Source organism: Kryptolebias marmoratus, linkage group LG22, assembly GCF_001649575.2.
Source record: "Kryptolebias marmoratus isolate JLee-2015 linkage group LG22, ASM164957v2, whole genome shotgun sequence".
Taxonomy (NCBI): Eukaryota; Metazoa; Chordata; class Actinopteri; order Cyprinodontiformes; family Rivulidae; genus Kryptolebias; species Kryptolebias marmoratus.
Genome location: NC_051451.1, coordinates 20973739 through 20993142, shown reverse-complemented (window position 1 = coordinate 20993142; position 19404 = coordinate 20973739). Strand labels below are relative to the sequence as shown.

The 19404-nt window shown below is 40.6% G+C and overlaps 2 protein-coding genes across 2 annotated transcripts; one reads left to right on the top strand and one right to left on the bottom strand.

Moving 5' to 3' along the window:
• Positions 1 to 210: 210 nt before the first annotated feature.
• Positions 211 to 16087, bottom strand: got1 (glutamic-oxaloacetic transaminase 1, soluble). Its single transcript, XM_017413034.3, has 10 exons — positions 15962 to 16087; positions 6014 to 6197; positions 3117 to 3298; positions 2907 to 3030; positions 2518 to 2630; positions 2336 to 2440; positions 2081 to 2231; positions 1637 to 1802; positions 1401 to 1543; positions 211 to 1228 (listed from the first exon to the last, which is right to left on the bottom strand). Exons 2-10 carry the CDS (start codon positions 6120 to 6122, stop codon positions 1089 to 1091), a joined length of 1233 nt encoding a protein of 410 aa, XP_017268523.1. The 5' UTR covers positions 6123 to 6197; positions 15962 to 16087; the 3' UTR covers positions 211 to 1088.
• Positions 16088 to 16154: 67 nt separating this feature from the next.
• Positions 16155 to 18758, top strand: nkx2.3 (NK2 homeobox 3). Its single transcript, XM_017413035.3, has 2 exons — positions 16155 to 16773; positions 17588 to 18758. The coding sequence occupies exons 1-2, from the start codon at positions 16407 to 16409 to the stop codon at positions 18238 to 18240; spliced, it is 1020 nt and encodes a 339-aa protein (XP_017268524.1). The 5' UTR covers positions 16155 to 16406; the 3' UTR covers positions 18241 to 18758.
• The last annotated feature ends 646 nt before the right edge of the window (positions 18759 to 19404 follow it).

Here is a 19404-nt window from a genome sequence, read left to right as displayed (position 1 = left end):
TCATCAAAATTAAACGAAATAAACATTTGAAATATATGAGTTTGTATGTAATGTATGAATATAATATACAAGTTTCACTTTTTAAATGGAATTACTGAAATCAATCTACTTTTTCATGATATTCTAATTTTATGACCAGCACCTGTATATGTTGCACAAAAAAAGATTTAAGATCTACAGAAAGAATATATTAATAAATTGATTGAACTATTACTCTTGTCATATTTATTTCCAGAGTTCATATTTTTCAGTAAAATATGCATCATTTTCTACATAATTTGTAGAGAAAATGCACGATTATCAACCTTTATCATACGTATTAGGAAACAATGCAAACATAAGATTTATAGTTCTTTATCAATTCATCTCGCATTTTCAGCTTCAATTAAGTCTGTTTTACTGCTGCTCAAAGAGACATGATAGCAAGCTCGTTGATCATTAACCTTTCCTTAACAACAACCTTACATAACCGTGTACCAGAGTTATGGCGAGTCAACATAAACCAGCGGGAACCTGGCAGAATTGGAAATAACAAGATAATCAGCCAGCAGCACCGTGTTCAGATGTCTCTGCAGCCATGACACGTGTCAAGAGCACAAACTGGGGGAAAAAAATTAAAAATCACTCCATAAAGACAGATTTAAACTTCATTGGGCATTAATACATTTCAAAGTTTAAGTTAAAAAATGCATTCCTGAGAATATGTGTTTACATATTATACAGCAATAATGATGGCCAGTGATTCATATAATGAGGTAAGTAAATACTAAAAGCAGCTATTATTGATTCTTAAGTTTGGTCCTGTTAAAGCTTACACTTGAGATACACACATGTGGGAAAAAGAAGAGCTTTAAAGAGAACAATGTGTGACAAAAACAAAAAAAGAAAACAAATATGAACATTGTTTATGAAAAAAATGAACAATTATTTTAAATCGTCTTCTTGCGGCGTGTTTTGTCTTGTTTAACAAGCCAGAGTCAACAGTTCAGGTGAAACAACTGATCGGTAAAACCTGCGGTGAACAAACACAGCGGTCTCCTGGATGATGGCGCCTCCGAGGTGAGCAGCAGGATGTGCTGTTTCTTCTTCTACTGCACCTTGGTAACGGCCTCGTGGATGGACTCGGCCACGTAGTCGATGTTCTTGCTGGTCAAGCCACACATGTTGATGCGACCACTGGCCAATAAATAGATGTGTTTCTCTTTTATCAGGTATTCTACTTGTTTGGCTGCAGGAAACAAAGCAGATTTATTTACACCTGATATGTTACCACACAGACTGTGGCCAAGGTCAGACGTTTTTTAAATGTGCTATATAAATAAATTGGATCTGATTTGATGATTAAAGCTGAGCTGTATGTGACAGAAAGTGTTTGCTTTCTGTCGGTTCCTTAAACTTACAGTTGAGACCCGTGAAGCTGAACATGCCAATCTGGTTAGTGATGTGGTCCCAGGTCCCTGGTGTGCCCAGAGTCTGAAGCTTGGCTTTCAGCTGAGCCCTCATCAGTAAAACTCTGTCAGCCATGGTCTTTACATTGTCCCTCCTTAAATAAAATAAAAACAAAGCAGCGCCGTATCAGACATGTGACTCACAAACTGCGTAGGGAAACCTTTCCATGAGGAGATTTTGTGCTGACCATTCAGAAAAGAGCTCTGGTGAGTTGAGCGTGACGGCAACGACGCGAGCTCCCTGAGAAGGCGGGTTGGACCAGGTGGTTCTGACTATCTTCTCCATCTGGGAGAGGACCCGCTTCAGTTTGTCAGCATCACGAGAGACGATCGTAAGGTTGCCTACACGCTCATCTGAAGGGACAAACGCAAGTCAAACATAAAGCAACATGGAAGCTATGGCCTTTCAAACAAAGTGGTAAATGTTAAAATGTAAAGAAATGCTCAGATAAAAAGCTCTGCTTGTAGTTAATCTACAACTTTTGTTACATCCCAGCAGCGTTTTATCAATTTTATCAACTATCAACTGTAAATAAGGAACTCGGACTTTGGGATCAGTTATTCCTTGAGAAAAATCCCCCAAACTGAAGTGGATTTATATAGTTTGTGGTTTCTGTGTGAGGGTCACTCACTGTAGAGGCCAAAGTTCTTGGAGAATGACTGAGCGCAAAACATTTCAAAGCCCATGGAGACAAAGTAGCGAACAGCCCAGGCATCTTTCTCCAGACTGCCTGTGGCAAAGCCTTGATAGGCCGAGTCAAAGAACACAAACAGCTTTCTCCTCTAGGAAAAAAAAAAACAGGACAAGTCATCAAACACTCATTCATTTTGGTCCAAAAAATCCTCTTGGTAGTACATAATTATACGTTGCTTTGTATGTAGAATACCTTCATGACCTCAGCAATTTGCTTCCATTGCTCCTTTGTGGGGTCTGTTCCGGTGGGATTATGGGCACAAGCATGTAGGACAAAGACTGAGCGCTCTGGACAACTCTGTGAGGATTAAGAGAGGACAGAGTAAATTCCCAACGGAAAATTAAAGGTAGTAAGTAACACGTCCAATTATTTACCTCCAGGTCTCCAAGAAAACCAGCCAAGTCCAGACCTCTCTTTTCTGCATCCCAATACTTGTAAGGACGAACGTCCTCGAAGCCAGCATTGCTGAACACGGCATTGTGATTTTCTAAAGCAAACGGAGAGCAAAAACTCTGAGACAGCTGTTCTTTTTACTGCTTAAACTTCCTGTAGATACAAGACTGATTTTTTATGTTTCTCATTGATAAAACAGGTCACTGATAACAGGTGATAGTGGCATTAGTAGTACAAAGCTTTAATAACATCCTGAGTCTAAAGTCTTCAGGGAGTCTAAAGGTCTTTCTGCAAGGCAATCAAAGTCCTGAAACGAGCAGCTTGATTTCAGGATGCAGGTCTGTGCGATCCGCTGTTCATCTGTGTGTACCCCAAGTAGGTGCAGAAACATAGACGGGTGTTTTTGTGTTGTTCGTCCCATTGTAGAACCGCCTCAGAAATTCTGCGCCTATCTTCAAAGCGCCGGTACCGCCAAGACACTGGACGGCCCCCACCTGACCAAAACAGAAAAAAAAGGGTGTGATATTAAATGGGGAAAGATTCCGAACCGAAGCGCTGCGTTTCTGTTTGTGACACGAACCCTGTCCTCCTGGATGGCAAGACTGTCGTCTCCCAGCGCGATCTTGGAGGCAGAGGATCTGAAGTCAGGCAGCCCCAGGATGGGCAGGTACTCGTGGTTTAGCCGGTCATCGTGCACAATGAGCTTCTCCACCTTTTTCACCACTGGCAAAACCCAAGGTTTGCCTTCATCTGTCCTGTAGGCTGCAGGGAACAAAAATAACGAAAGAAAGAAGCAAAGAAAGAAAGAAAGACTGTGCGTAATAAAAAATAAAACCTTGATGTGCTGACGCAAGACTGAAAAGAATGTGAAGTGTGAGCTGAAAGCCAGAAGGTCCGCTGTGTTTACATCTTCGCAGAGAAAACAGCGTTCGCTCAGTGAGTGAGCATCATTTCACTGTGCAGCCGCACTTCTGTCAACCTTCACATTTAAAAGAAACTATTTTACCATCTTTCCTTTTTTAATAAAGTTTGTGTGGACCCACAAAATGTACTTAACAATTAAAATACATATTTATTCATATACTAGACTATAGACTAAAACCTACAGTATATGTTGTAATGTGTTGGATTCAAGAGGTTTCAAGTCTCAAGAGAAAAGAAGAAAAACACTTCATACTTGTACAAAGACAAAGTACACTATGCAGACCTATTTGAGTCCATATTTATGAAAAATAATCAAATAAGTAGCCCATTTAGAGATAAATGAAACACTAGGTTGCGGGTGATCCAAATAGAAGACCACATCTTTTATTTACTACTTTGGTGCTTGGTTACAGCATTACAGTCATGCATTTATTTTCATTTTGTCCTATATATTAAGAAACTAGCTGTGTACTTCTACAACACCATATTTTGACCTCTAAAAGATATAATCTTCAAACAGAAATGTTCTTTCCTAGATTTTTTTTTTTTAAATGGACAAATGAACTGCTAAAGTACCTATTCCTATTGCCAGTTTACAATAAATAAGCTACAAAACATGACCGATGTTCACTGCGTGTCAGTTTTGGTCAAAGGTACAACGAGGCACTGCAGAAGGACTGAAGAGCCACCTGTGGCTCCAGATCCACAGGTTACAGAACCCTGATCTGGACAAAGTGGGCGTCAAAAAGTAGGCTGGATCATAGGGGAGCGGCCTCTTTTTATACCGGCTCAGTGATAACTTCTCAGATATATTATGTGTGTCTTAATTAGTATCTCCAGCAGACGCCTGTAAATATCATTTCCAACACACCATAACATGTGTACTTTCATCTGTTGTGTGTCTTTGCTAGCTGACCTTCGTGTCACCCACTTGATAACGACTTGAGCACACAATAATCTAGTTCCCCTCAGAACAAAGATGATCAGCTTGCTTTACAACTCACTAGTTCTTATACCATTTGCACCATGCTGACTTTTTTTTTCTTTCTTTCTCCAGTTTCTTATTCAAAACCAAAAGGTATTTATTTTAGAATGAACTAAAACAAAAGAAACGTCCAAAAGCTCCTGCAGCTGCAACCACTCTGGTGATAATTTACAGCTTTTCTGTTCCTCGACTTGAGGTTTACTGAATTTAATGAATTTGCTTCAGCTCTGGAAGTGACTCTTAGTGCATGTGACAGCAGAACACGGCGTGGCCTACATTGACCAGCTGCAGTGCGGCATTTGACCATCTGTAGCATTCCGAGTCTCGCAGAGGGATGGGGATTAAATGACAGGATCCAGGACTTATCACGGGACTCAGATGGCCTTCTCCGACCACAACTGAGCTCCACATTTCTCAGTTTACTCTTTCATTACGAAGGAATTGTGTCCAGCAGTTAACATGGCAGACACCTGCGCAGTCGACTGGAATGATTTGTTTATTCGCCTGAAAAGGGACACAGGCATATTATAACTCCTGCATGTAGATTGTTCTTCAGTAATGACGGATAAATAATCCAATCAGCTCCCTACAAGCCCACTAAGACAGACGTCATCTGGCAGAATGGCAGCAAAAAAGAGAAAAAGTGGGACTCAGATGAGTTTCTTGTGTATTTATTCTCACTATTTTGCTCACAGTTAGAAAAAAAAAGTGGTAACATTGATAATTTCATAACAAAAATAAAAGGCAAAGCATTGTTTGAAAGAACACTTTATGTCACTGCCTTTCATACCAGAGTTTTAGACTAAGATAATTTCATGTTAAGAAATGACAGAGCCAGTTTGGTCAAACCTTGAACATACCTTTATGCACAATCAAATGCAATATCACAAGATGTCACGCTCACAGTATGTGTTGTGAATGACTCTCAGCTACTACCACGTCAAATTTTAACTCAATATCTGTAAAACTGACAGAGTTATAGCCATTTTTGTGATGGCTAATATCGGTTAGCTGTGGCGGCCATCTTGATTTGGATTGATCCCAAAAGTTTATCAGTTGTAGATATGCATCCAATGATAACTTTCTGGGAATTTCATTAAAATTTGTCCCATGGTTCATGAGATATTTTGCTAACAGACAAATACGGTAGATTCCAACAGTTCATGTTAAGGTTTTAGGCAAAGATCTCATGCAATGAGAAGCACTTGGAGTATGTGTTGTGAATTACTCTGAACTACAATCACACTAAATTTTATCACAATGTCTGAATCATAGTCCGTTTTGTGTATTCTAAGGTGAGTTGGCTGAGATAGCCATTTTAAATAGGGTTGGCACAGAAAGTTAATCAGCTGAAGCTGTCCATCCAGTGATTACTTTCTGCAAGTTTTACTAAAATCTGTCCATTGGTTCCTGAGATATTTTGGTAACAGACAGGGACACAAACATCAGAATCTGTGGTCTCCATCATAAAAAAAAAAACAATCTCTGAAATCCGATAATTCAGCTACGTCATTTAAACCATCACCTTGCTCGTTGCTCCTGGATACCGTTACCATGGAAAAACTCACCTCCAACTCCCAGGTTCACCTTTTTAGGAAACTGGTCGTTGTTGAAGTCCTGCGTTAACTTAAAGACAGCTACGGGTACTGCCAGGGGGACCTCCCAAAACACCGACATGGCTTCTTTTAATGCAGGCTGCAGCCACAGGAACGGCTCACCGAGCGGCTTTCACCTTCAACTTGGATTTGGAGGCTGTGGAGTGGGCGTGAACGGATTAACCAATGGGAATCCACCATATTAGATACGTATTTCAGTCCAGGTCAAAATTTAATGAGACACGCGCAAAGGGAGCTGATGACCAATGAACGCGTCTGTCATTTGACTGACAAACCTCTCAACCAATGTCTGTGGCCCAGGCAACGTTGCCAGACAGACGACAATTACCGTATTTGTATGATAGTTTTACGGTCTATATCTAAGATAAATAGTTTTATAAAAGCCCAAATATAAGATAGGTGTAGTGTTTCTATGCAAAGAAAAAGAAAATAGTTTTTCCGCGCCAAAGATAGTTTTAGTCAAAATAGGATCAATTTGAAGCGGCAGAACAACATTTCGTAATTTTCTAGCTGGCAACCCTGAGGTTTCAGTTGTATTAATAGACGTCGCCACAAGAGGGCGCCACAAGCCCGATAAATACTTCAGGACGTCCAAAGCAAAAACACTTGATTTGTTTTTTGCGCAGTAGGATGTCTTCGGGTTTCAGGGAAAATTGGAGTCAAAGGTTGTGTCAGAACGCTGTAGCGTGATATTCATCATACATGTCAGTTTGCTTTTTTGGCTTCTTGCCTTCATGCTGTTTGAGTGACTGGATGTGATTCTGTTTAAACGCGATCGTATCTCGTGTCTTTTCTGTCCCGAGGGCCTCTGCTGAGCTCTGGTGTAAACAAACATGGCTCAACTGTTCTCTCCACACAGCTGTCTGCAGGAGTTGAAGTAGTTGATTAATGAAGGCCAGTCCAGCCTCATTTCTTTTTTTCTTCCAAGACTTTGACTTTGTTAGGGGTTAGGTCGCAGAGTTGACTCCTAATTTGTTGTCTAGTAAATAGTTTAAGTGGTGGAGTATTTTTCCTTCACCCTAAAATAAGATGTCAAGAAATTTACACTTTGTGCAGATTTTCAAAATTTAAAATGAATCAACATATAATCTGTATATCCAATATAATATGCTTTCATTAAAATCTCCATATCTAGCATACAAGTGGAGAGTTGATGTGTTTTATTAAACCTGGTTGATAAAAACCAGTAAGAACTGATTTTCTCAGTAGTTGTTGGTGCCCACCATCATAAGAAAACAAAAAAAAAAGGTGAAAAGGCATCTGTTCATTGTTACAGCATGATAATGTATCATACAGTCCTTCCCATTTCACCAAGTTTGTTGATGAGAAACATTTTCATCTCCTTCAGCGATAATGTTAGCTCTTGTGTCAATCACCAATAAGATTTCTTACCCATTAATAAAACCTTGTTAAGCCTCTTAAACCTCTTGTAAAGCTTACTCACAAAAGATGTGCAAATAAGCTTAATACTTGTTCGCCACAGAGCACATACTTATTATCCGACTTTTCTTTTTGTGCTCCAGGTTGCTCACTTTCCCCCGTGCTGGTCCCACCCCCACTCCCCTCCTGGCTTCACGCTGACAGTAGATGTTTTCATTCTTTACTACCAGGTGAGGGTGTCTCGTATGTTAGCTATCACTGTCAGCTCTGCAATTATGGGATTTGAGCTCCCAGAACAAGGCTCGGGGCCCTCCTGGAGTAGGGTTTGTGTTGTATGTGTGTGAGGAGGCCTTGGGGCCACGGGCCGGGCTCTGATGTGAAGTGTGAGTCAGAGCAGGGAGTGACAGGAGTCTCCCCTGGCAGGACAGTGCCCACGGCGAGGAAGGGGGATGGGGTGGGGTGGGTGGGGGTTGCTACATGCTGAAATGTGGAACATTTATCTTGGCATCAAGCTGTGTGATGTAAAGAGCAATGCGGACAGGGTTTTCTTGTTGCTGCTGCCTGACAACCAAACACACACAGACACGCATTCAGGCACAAGACAGTCACATTCCTGCTGCAGTTACTGAAACACAAACAGGAGCGTGCGCACACGCACACACACACACACTGCTGCACCTTCCGGGGTGGTGGTGGGGGGACGGTACAGAGCTGCTCACATGCCGCCGTGGCCCCTGCGTCTCTGGGTCACAGAGCTGTGCTGAGTGACCACCTTTATAGCTTCCCGCCTTGTTTGTTTTCTGAAGGCGGTGTCATCAATTCTCTAACAAGAGACCAGACACAGCAACAACACGGTGAGCACAGGACCTCCCGGTGCAGTCTAATCGCTGGTGAAGTAAAAGGCGTCAGTCATCTGCGTGTGCAGGGCTGCATTCCAACTAATGAGGCTGTGCATCTGCTCAACTTGTGCATGTAGATACTTTGCTTGTAGTTTTTTTTTCTTTCCAATGCACACTTGTACTCTGGATCTTTGATTTGTATTTAAAACTTTGGTATTAACTGTTGGCATCAACCCTGTTTGTCTTTTAGCGAAATATCTCATGCACCACTGAACAGGATTAAATGAAACTGTCAGACAGTAATCAGTAGGTGTACATCTGTAAGAGATTACATTTTGGAGTCACCCCAATTCAAAGTGGCCAACACAGTTAATTGACATTAGCCAACACAAAAATGTCTGTAACTCAGTCAATTTTACAGATATCAAGCTAAAATTTGATGCTGCAATGGCTGAGAGTCATTCCCAAAACTTACTATGAGCCTGACAACTCCCGATATTGCATGAGATTGTGCACAATGTTATTTTCAAGGTTTGACCAAAATGTCTACAACTACATGATTTCTCAACATAAGATTATTTTAGTCTAACATTAAAGTCAGCTGGTGATGTATATTCCTTCAAGAAATGTTAGGCCTTTTAATTAATAATATATACTTGAATGTTTCTGTTCAAGGATGTAAAATTCATACCAATTACAGCTGAAATATTTTAACACAGCTGCAGCAAAATAAGCCAAAAGCTAATTCAAATACAAGGAACGTTCCAATGATCAAGAAGATGACTTAGTTTAGAGAAATATCAACAATAGTCCCCGAACAGACTTGTCACTCGGTGCTTTGATGTGGCCTTCGGGCCATGGAGCAGGGTGGAACCTCAAACACAAGGCCCACATTGTGCTCCTCCGCCTGATTGATGTTGTCTTTTGGCTGACTTCAGCTCTCCAGCTTCTCACAAATATTCCTGCTGCGGCACAAAGACAGGAAGTGGAAGTCTCATGTTTGAATTTCAACCCTGGCTTTTTTGTTTTGCTCTCTCTCTCTGTCCAGAAAAAACAAAAAAGGCATAAACATACTGTCATTTCTAAGCTTGTGATAGTTTGTCGATCAACTTGCTCACACTCTCATCCACAGAAAGGTCAGAGGTCAGGGGCCAGCACAGGCTTTATATGTTAAAAAATAATGTAGAGTTGTGTCAAATAGAACAAATGATTGAATTTAGTTTAATAAAATTTTCATCTTTTTTTTGACAAGATGTAATATGAAATCATCTTCCCTGACAATTATGGGGGGAAAAAATCCAGATTTTGATGCCAGTAACACATGAAAAGGAATTTGAGAGAAAGGTATGTTTATAATTGTTTTTAATGCCTTTTATAATCTCACATTTGAAATGTTTGGGAATCAAGGATGCAAATTGTTGCAGTTTCAGAGAAATCTGTGTTCCAGCTCGCTAAATTCAGTGGAGCAAAGATAAGAATCAATGCTGCAATGTTTTCTTAAACCACCTGTAGTTTTGACTCATATTTGCAGTGGCAATTTTTAAAAATACAGTAAGCTTACAACATATAGTCCCACAACATTTATTACTTTGCAAAGATCTCGGGTTGGTCAGTCTGACTAAAGTTTTTTTCTGAAAATTCTAACGTTTCTGTTGCTGTCTGGTGCTTGTTAGCTTTTATGAAGAATTCAATCTCAGCTTGGAAATCGTATGAGAGGGTTTATCAAACAACAGTTTTTATAGCTATTTATAGAAGGATGAGCTCCTCGGTGCTACAGTGGGGTTTAAATAACTTGTTGCCTGTTGAAACATTGTAGTATTTTCTTGCAGACGCTCTTACTTGCTCACTGAAATCCACGAGATCCCTTTTATTTTAGGTGTCAGATTACTTACAGGACTCAACAGGGTCAGTGGCTGAATTTCCTAATTCTAATATGCTCCACATTTTAACCGAAGGCAGAACAACCAAGCACGCACAAACTCTACAATTGTCGTAAGCTAGAAAAAAATAAATAAAAATAGCTTTTTTTTTTGCAGGAATGCAGTGTGAACGCTGAGCGCTGAATGACGTTGCTGGATTTGTTGAAGTAGATTAAACTACACTGTTAAAGTCAAAACAATCAGGAAAAATGCTAAAATTAGTGACACAATTGCTAAAAGTTAAAATTAACAAAACAGTAGTTAAACAGTAAAAATGAAGCAAGTAGGAGAGTTCAAAAATCTTTCAAAGATTTGAAGAGTTCTCAATGCATTTCTATCTGAAAAATTGTACATAAAAGTAGATATTTCAAAAACGACACATGTTACAAATAGCAAAAGTCATAGTTGCAACGTTCTGTATGAGCTAAACGTTTTGATACCTGAATGGCTAAAATAGCTGAAAGTAAGTTGAAATAGTTCATCCAACAACTGTACAGAAGAAACTATAAAAAGGAAAACAATAAGTGACTCAGCCGTCCCACATTGATGCAGAACTCTCCCTCGTTTATGTTTATATATCTTCATGTCCTTGTTCACACTGTATTTGTTTGGAATAAATTCTAGATTTCCTTATATTTTTAAAACACAGTGAAGTTTTTTTGAAAATTGTGTTCTTTGCAGTTGTTCCTACTATATAAATAAGTTGCATTTTAGAAATCTTTCCACACTTTTATTGTTTTTTTTTTTAATTAATTTATAGGGTTTGTTTATTGTCCAAGACTGACTGGACCAGCTGGAGGACAGTTTCCCTGCTTTTAGCACATATTCAATCAGAGCATCAATAATAAAATTTACATGAACAAAAATAGACGCTGCTGCTGAAACCACCAGCCTGATATTTCCCAAAACTTTTGTTTATCAATAGGACAATAGCTGCTGCAACATGCAAGACATAACCTGTCAAAGTCCCACACGATTTCCTTACCAGCTTCTCGCAGTCGTGGTTTTATCTGCACGGCCTGAGCGACGACAGCAGGGAGGATAAGGCTATTTAGGTTGCATGTTTCCTCCCAAAATAAATTCCCAACATTGTAGATCACAGATATTACAGCCCTCACATCCCCCTGTTAGTGTTCATATATACAAACACACACCTGCTGGGGCAAGGCAGCCTAATTTATGAGGCCCCAGGGAGGGCAAAGGGCAGGGGACCCAGACGGGCCTGACCTGACTTCCTCCTCTCAGGGTCTCCAAGATACACAGAGCAGAGTTTCGGTTCACTCTCTCACAGTCTTTCAGGCAAACAGCCTAATTAGTGTATCATTTTCCTAACCTGGTTATCACAACGAGCCTCGAGGGACTCGCTGGAACACAAACGTTCACCCGGGTGGAACATTGGACACTTTTACAGCTGATAAGTGGGTGAGAACAAGATTTTGTTCAAATTCAAAAATGGCCCTGCATGCAGCTTGCCTTTGGCCTCCTCATTTCCTCCAGGGAGAAGGCGCTGTCATCCGTCACTCTGGCCCAGGCAGGGGCACAATAGCCCAGTCTGGGTACTGGCTACTGAGACCATCACATGGACTGCTGATAAGACTCACCTTCCGGGACGCAGAAGAACTGAGACACACAACAGCTTGGGCCTTTGCCACACTTGCTGATGACCATGAAATTAAAGGGAAAAGGAAAGCTCCATGTGGGACAAATGTTCTGTCCATGAGGAGGTTGTTTTGGAAAATAACTTCAAGGACCTTTAAACTTCATGCCATCGTTATTTTGATGCTTTTCTAATTCAAGATGCTGGGAGGCATCAGAACCTGTTAGGCTATCACAGTCAACTGACTTTAAAAAACACAAAAATAGCTAAACTTCAATCAATTTTACAGATATTAATCTAAAATCTGGTGTTGCAGAAGCTGAGACTAATCTCTGATACAGGTTTTGAGCACTAACTTTATTTTAAATTTTGCCATTTACTTTTTGGAAGCAATTCTGTTTCTTTGTTAGTAAAATACATCATGAACTGTTGGACTGAGTTTAAATTAAATCTTCAGCAAATAATAATTTGACCACCACAGCCAAATGACTTGCCGATAATTCAATCAGTTTTGCTGATATTGTGCTAAAATTTGGTGTGGTTGTAGCTGGGAGTCAGTCACAACATTTACTATGCTTGAAGCATTAGCATTAACTAATGGAGTGTACATCTACAACTGATTAACTCTTGGAATAAGTCCAATTAAAGATGACCACAACAGCTAATACACATTAGCCAACACAACAATGACTATAATTCAGTCACTTTTTCAGATATTGAGCTAAAAGCTGATGTGGTAGTGGCTGAGAGTCTTTTATAACACATACTGTGAGCGTGACATCCTGTGACTTTCAAGGTTTGACTAAAACAGCTATAACTCCAACATGATCTTAGTCTTGTGTCATCCTTTATGTTTTTGTGAATTCTCCTTTAGTTCACATATGAGGCCTGTAAGTGCCTCTCCACACACTATAGATGCTGACACCTTAGGAGTTACAGTAAATTTAAAACCATCAGCATTTACTGAAGCACCAGAGGCACGGAAAAAAAGATCATTTCACTAAGAAACAAGTCATCCAACCTGCATTTTGTGTCCTGAACTCTTCTGTCTTACAGAACAGCCTACATCTCCCGAAGGATTGGTTTTCTGGGCCTCCTGCAGAAATGACTTTACACCTGCAGCTCTAGAGCTTTTAGTGTCACAGAGATATGGAGAGACTGACACAAACAAGAAGAGACACGTTGAGCACCGCCTGGCAAAACCTAAACTTATGGAACTCACTGAAAAGTGGCTCAAGGAGGAGAAACAATTGAGATTTCAACACTGCACTCGTTAATAGATTTGTTTTTTTGTTGTTTTTTTTTTTCTCTTATTGCCAGCTGAAGAAAGACGAAAATGATCACAAAGCTTTTGCCTGTGAGTGTGTGTGTGCGTGTGTTCATGTGTCTGTCTGTTAACACAACATACTATAAACCATGCACACCTACAACTAATTAACTTTTGGAGTCAACCCAATTCAAGATGGCAACCACAGCCAAAAAACCGGGTCGTTTTAACCCCAGCACATATTCTGAGGGATAACAGTTGCGCCACAGCTTTGTTTAAATTTGCCAATAACTGTTTAAAGTCAACTCTGTTTGTCTGTTTGCAAAAATATATCATTAGCCACTGAGCAGGCTTTAATAAATCTTTCAGAAAGTAATCACTGAATGTGCATTTACCAGATGATGAACATTTGGAGTAAACCCAAATCAAAGTGGGCCTTTGAAAACACAAAAACGGTTATAAAATTGGGCGTGGTAGTAGTTGAGCATCATCCTTGACACTCTGAAACTGTAGCATGGAAGCCCGAACATTCATAGCATTCCCTCAGTGAATGTTCGGGCTTGATTATTTTTATTTTACAAACTCTCCGAGGTTTGTTTTTCAGGTATATTCAGTCTGCCTGTGCGCTCCCTGACCTCGTTTAGAGCTCGGAGCTTATCGACCATGGCTCTGAAATCAGCATGATAAACCGCGGAGCTCCTTGACACTTTTTAAAGAGTCTGGGTTTTGTTACGGGCAGGAAACAGACCCTTCCGCTCCGCGTAAACACGCGCCTCCACTCGGACGCTTACGAGCTGAAGGTGGCACGCGAGGACCGCCCGAAGACGAGGATGATGAAGATAATGATGAGGGTGGCGGTCAGCTTCGAGCTCGAGAGGCCGTGCGCGTGTGCGTGCGCGTTCAGGGCTGAAAGTTGAGTGAGCCATTAGGCTGATGGAGGCTGTGAACCGTGACGCAGTGACCACGCGCGGTTTGACACAAAGACCCCTTCAAGATCATTTACGTGTAAACACTTTCAAATGGATTTTAACAAGAATAAAATGTAACCTAATAAAAAATGTAGCTGCGGTCCTTTGCTTGTTTTTGTTTTGTTTTTAGTATTATTTGAACCATTGCATACATTCGCTACTAACCACATTTGGCGCCTTTGGGTGTGTTTCATGAGTTAAATCAACCACAATATCCTGAAAAATTACATACGGATCTATAAAAATCAGTCTTCAAATAGCCTAATTGTTCTTCTTCGTGGAGCACAATAACTGGAAGTGTCTGGTTTGGTTGCGTCCCAGCAGAGTTCAGGTTAAACTAACCACGATTCACTCCGGCGCGTAAAAGCGCATTTTAATTGGACTAAAAATAAGACCTCTCCCGTAGCTTCTCTGCCCGTCTAAAAGGCCATTTTTAAGAAGAAGGAGGGATGTTTCACTAATCTAAACATTGTCCTGCTGATGGGGAACGGATGAGATTATGGGCACATTCTCTCCTTTTCTTTCCTTGCGGTTTAAGAGCAGAAGTCCCTCAGACGCTGGCGCCTGCTGCACTTGGACACAGATAGTTGACCAGAGGAAGAGAGGTGTCCAGTTTCACCACGAAGGACAGGAAAGTGACAGAAAATCGCCACCATTCTTCTTCTTCTTAGTGTTATTATTATTATTATTATTATTATTATTATTATTATTATTATTATTATTATTATTAGCGGTAAAAGTGCCCCTTTAACAACAATATTGAACTGAATAAAAAAAAAAAATTATCATCAATCATTAGTACAATGTAACCTACTAATGGTTTTAAATTGGCATTACCCGACTTAATTATTAGAAGCTCAAACTGTTTGAAATATAAAAGTAAGATGAATGATTTGTTCCGTTTAAATTGTATTTATAAACAGAGTTTCATTTGGACTGGTAAAACAAATAAAAAGAAATAGTTTGAACTTCCTTCAGTTCGAACTCCCTTCAGCTTCAAAATATTCTGGCCTCTCGTGAGGTGAATGTGAATAAAACAAATAAATAAAACTTTAAAAGTCTGTTCTAATAATTTAGTTTTGAAGGTTTCAACAAAAATTGTTTGAATCACCCATTTGATTATTGAGACAGGCCGAAGTTTTAGTTTACAACAAATGTGCACGAGCTGTAAATACCACGAGCAACAAAACTGAGCGTACTTCAGTTTGTCGACATCAGGAAACAACAAGAACATTTTTAAAAAATAAAATAAAAAGTAAATAATTAATTAAGTTACTTTAAAAGCCTACTGACGTGAAATCAATTTTCCCTTTCCCTCCTCAAGTAAAAGAAAACTAAACATTTGTGAGGAAATTAAGGTTTCCCTATTTCCAACTTCCGTTTGCTGCAACAAGCAGATATTTCAGATAATCGTTTTGTTGTTGTTTTTTGCAGCAATTCAATTTTTATTTTAATTGTTTCTTGTTTCTTTTGTTCATTTATGCAAATGTATCAGAATGACTTCGTGTCACAGGAAAGCATCACTAAGGCCAGATGTTAGTGAAAAAATAAGCTGGAAACTTTTTTTTTTTTTTTTAATAAACCAACAACAACGCACTGAATAAGCCTCCGTGTCCGTTTGGTTTCAGGCTAATCTCAGAGTCCCGGAGGATTATCTTATCCGTGGATTTCTGAGACAGGAAACAAAGATATGTCTTATCTTAAAACCACCCCAGTGATGAGGGGGAGAGCTGTGGTGATTATTGCACCATACAGCAAAAAACATGATCAAACAGCAGAACTTCCGGGTAAAGTCAAGTTCTTTAAAGGTGACATAAAATTAAGGTCAGTTCCGCATAGCAGTGTTTACTTTTATGCATTTGCACAGCTGTTTAAGTATCACCTCTCCGCTGTCGAATAAACAAAAAGCATGGTATTAAATCTTTCTTACCTCCAGGATTTTTATCACTTCGACAGGAGTCGATGGCGTCAATAATTGTTCATAAATTAGAAAAGTCTTCCTGACGCTCAGGTAGACCCAGAAAGAAACAGAGCCTCCGTGAGTCCCTCCCCCCGCTGCGGGACGTCACTGAAAGGAAGAGGACAGCATGTTGGCTGACCCAGCTCTGTTTCCAGATAACTGAACTCAGCCAACCAAACAGGATCGACCTCTCCTTCCCTCTCCCAACCCTCCAGCCACAGACGCTGCGCCAGGGGAGAGGTATGTCCCAGCTGAACGCCGGCCAGCCCTCCTCCATCCGCGTGAACAACAAGCAGAGCGCGATCGCTTCTCGCCTTTACGCACGGGCTTCTGGTTTCTTTTACGCGCCGTTCGGACACGAATCGCCTCATCTCTGCTTCTGGTGACCACCTCGAGTCGTTTGTAGGTGGCGAAAATGCTTCCCAGTCCGGTCGTAGCGTCCTCCACCACGCCTTTTTCAGTGAAAGACATACTGAAGTTGGAGCTCCAGCAGCAATCTCAGCAGCAGCACCCATTCCAGCTGATCTCCTGCTTCGGTCTGTCGCAGCCGGGAGCCTTCAGCTCCCACTCGCCGCCGTCCTGCATGCTGGCAGGCAGAGACAGCCCCAGTCCCATCAGCTCCTGTTTGTCGGAGAGCGAGGAGAGGATGTCGTTCCTCGGCGCCCTGAGCGTCCAGGACCGGCTGGCGGAGGCCGGATTACAGGTGGAGCTGTTCGGGAACACGACGCAGAGCCACCCGGCAGACCTGCGGCTGGAGGCCGAGCCGGAAGAACCTGACAGCAGTGAGAAACACTTGAATATTTAATGTGTTTTGACAGAAGAGAAAACAATAGACGGATTACAGACTAATATCCTGTAAATCACGACTTAAATAAAGTTTAAAATAACAGACAGCATAATCTGACACTTCAAACTAATTATTGCAATAAACTAAGACACAAATTGTTAATTTGAGAACTTTAAAGCAACCATTCAATGTTCTCAAAATAAAATATTTACTGTTTTAATATAAAGAGTATATTTTATATAAATATGTATTTGCATTTAAAGTAAGAGCCACACCTTGGAATAACAGATTTCCTCATAAAAAGGTGTTGCAATCTGTTTTTTATGCTTCCAGCAATTAAAATGTTTACATGTGCACTGGTGTGGATTTTTGTACCCACCCACAAGAACTCCTGTGAAGAATTTTTCCACTAAACTTGCCCATTTACAATACATCAATTTTAATTTTAGATTTAAAGAAATACATTCAGCTTAGGTCAAGACTTAATATTATGAAGATTTTTAAAAAATTGTGATTTACTTTATTCAATCACAAATTTACGTTTTTCTTTACATAATTACACAAATATAGTATATATCAGTAAACATATTTTGTTTTGTTTAAAAAAACAACAGTTTTCTGTTCAGGTATTGGAACTTGACGCAGATTAGTTTTACGCGCAGATATGATTACAAACTAGAGCAAAAACAAGGAACTGATTAAAACAGTCGATAAAAACACTAATGTTCCAACATGACATTTTAATTTTAAAAAAATAAACAATTATTAAAACGAAATTCAGCCTGTTTCTTCTGTTTTTCTACCAACAGAGAGCTGCGCGTTAGGAGCGGACTGTGAGGATCCGGACTCGGAGAAAGCCGCCGCCAAGCAGCAGAGGACCCGCAGGAAGCCCCGCGTGCTCTTCTCCCAGGCCCAGGTCTTCGAGCTGGAGCGACGCTTCAAGCAGCAGCGCTACCTGTCCGCCCCGGAGAGAGAACACCTGGCCAGCTCCCTGAAACTCACCTCCACCCAGGTCAAGATCTGGTTCCAGAACAGGAGGTACAAATGCAAGAGGCAGCGGCAGGACAAGACTCTGGAGATTGTAGGTCATCATCACCACCACCATCACCATCACCACCACCCTCCGCCGCCGCCGCGGAGGGTGTCTGTGCCGGTTCTGGTGCGGGACGGGAGGCCGTGTCTGGCCGGATCTCAGAACTATAACCCTCCGTACACAGTGGGAGCTCCGAACCCGTACAGCTACAACGGCTACCCGGCCTACAGCTACAACAACTCGGTGTACTCCAATACTTACTCCTGCTCCTATTCGAGTTTACCCGCGCTCCCCCCGAGCAACAACCCCGCGAACGCGTTCATGAACATGAATCTGGGAAACCTGGGTGCCCAGACGCAAAGCCAGGCTTCCCAAGGACCTGTGGTCACACCCTGCCAAGGAACTTTGCAGGGGATCCGGGCCTGGTAGCTGAGACTTTACACACACACACACACACGCCTCACAATGGATGGATGGATAAATGAACTCAAGTCTGTAATGCAGTTCAACGGAAAACTCTGCATAGCTGACGGCAACAGAAAAAGTCAATGAAATAAAACACACACTCTCACACATTATTTTCATTTTGGTTTAAAACTCTTGGAAAGTCTGTTGGATTTGTGTCATTATTGTTACCGACGTGTTAGTTTGTGCGTAATGGTTCCAAATGGATGTAATATACTGCAAAAAACAAAAGAAATGTGTATGGACATCTCGGAAAAAAGCATGCATTCTTAGGCCTGACATTTGACATTTGATTAATAAATTGTTACTATAAATAAAGACATTTATAATAACTAGTTGTTGTATAGAAAATTGCTCTGATTATAATTAAAGCTACAAAAACACAACAATATACCAATCAAACGCATTGCACACAGATTAAATAGTATTATTTTTGAAAGGTTTTCTTTGTTATTGTTACTACTTTATCTATTCTTTGCTCTGTACGGTTTTATTTTTGAGCGAATCTGAAATATGGGTTTAATGAAAAGGTTTTATGGCCTCAATTCAGAAGTGTCGAGTCAAGCATTGATAAAAATGCTCACTATGGATAAGCTTAAAAATATAATAGACAAAATGGCCCGATTTTTCATTACATTGTGCTTTTTGAATGGTTTACCCAGGTTTTTGTTTGTATAGTAATCATTGGGATCTGGATAGAAAATGCTAAGAAAAGAAGAAAGGAACCCACGGAGTGGGATTTATTCCAACATTTCTCATCATCTCGAATAGTTTCTCAAGCCTAACAGCATGGAGTTGTTTTTTGTTCCTGTGAGAAAGCCTGCCTGAGTCTGAGACGAGAACCAGAAGCCGAGAGAATTTAAAGGCGAGCTAAATGTGCGCTCAGGATTCAGAGACGGACATAAACCAGACAGACATCAGCATCTCCAGGACCCACACACAGCCTGGAAACCACCAGAGAGAGCACTCAGTGATAAATATTACTGAGAGGGGGACGGGGGGACGGGGGGTCTAATGATAATAATATTAACAAAAATAATAATAATGTAGGTCAAATACTTTAAACTAATTTGTATAAATCTAAATGTTGTTCCTAAATTTTTAGGCATGGCTTCAGAGCTGCAGTCG

Coding starts and splice junctions, on each gene's coding strand:
- got1 (XM_017413034.3), bottom strand. CDS start 6,122: ATGTCGGTGTTTTGGGAGGTCCCCCTGGCAGTACCCGTAGCTGTCTTT. Junction 2,631..2,906: donor TGTTTCTGCACCTACTTGGG/GTACACACAGAT, acceptor CGTTTGCTTTAG/AAAATCACAATGCCGTGTTC. Junction 2,232..2,335: donor AAATTGCTGAGGTCATGAAG/GTATTCTACATA, acceptor TTTTTTTCCTAG/AGGAGAAAGCTGTTTGTGTT.
- nkx2.3 (XM_017413035.3), top strand. CDS start 16,407: ATGCTTCCCAGTCCGGTCGTAGCGTCCTCCACCACGCCTTTTTCAGTG. Junction 16,774..17,587: donor GCCGGAAGAACCTGACAGCA/GTGAGAAACACT, acceptor TTCTACCAACAG/AGAGCTGCGCGTTAGGAGCG.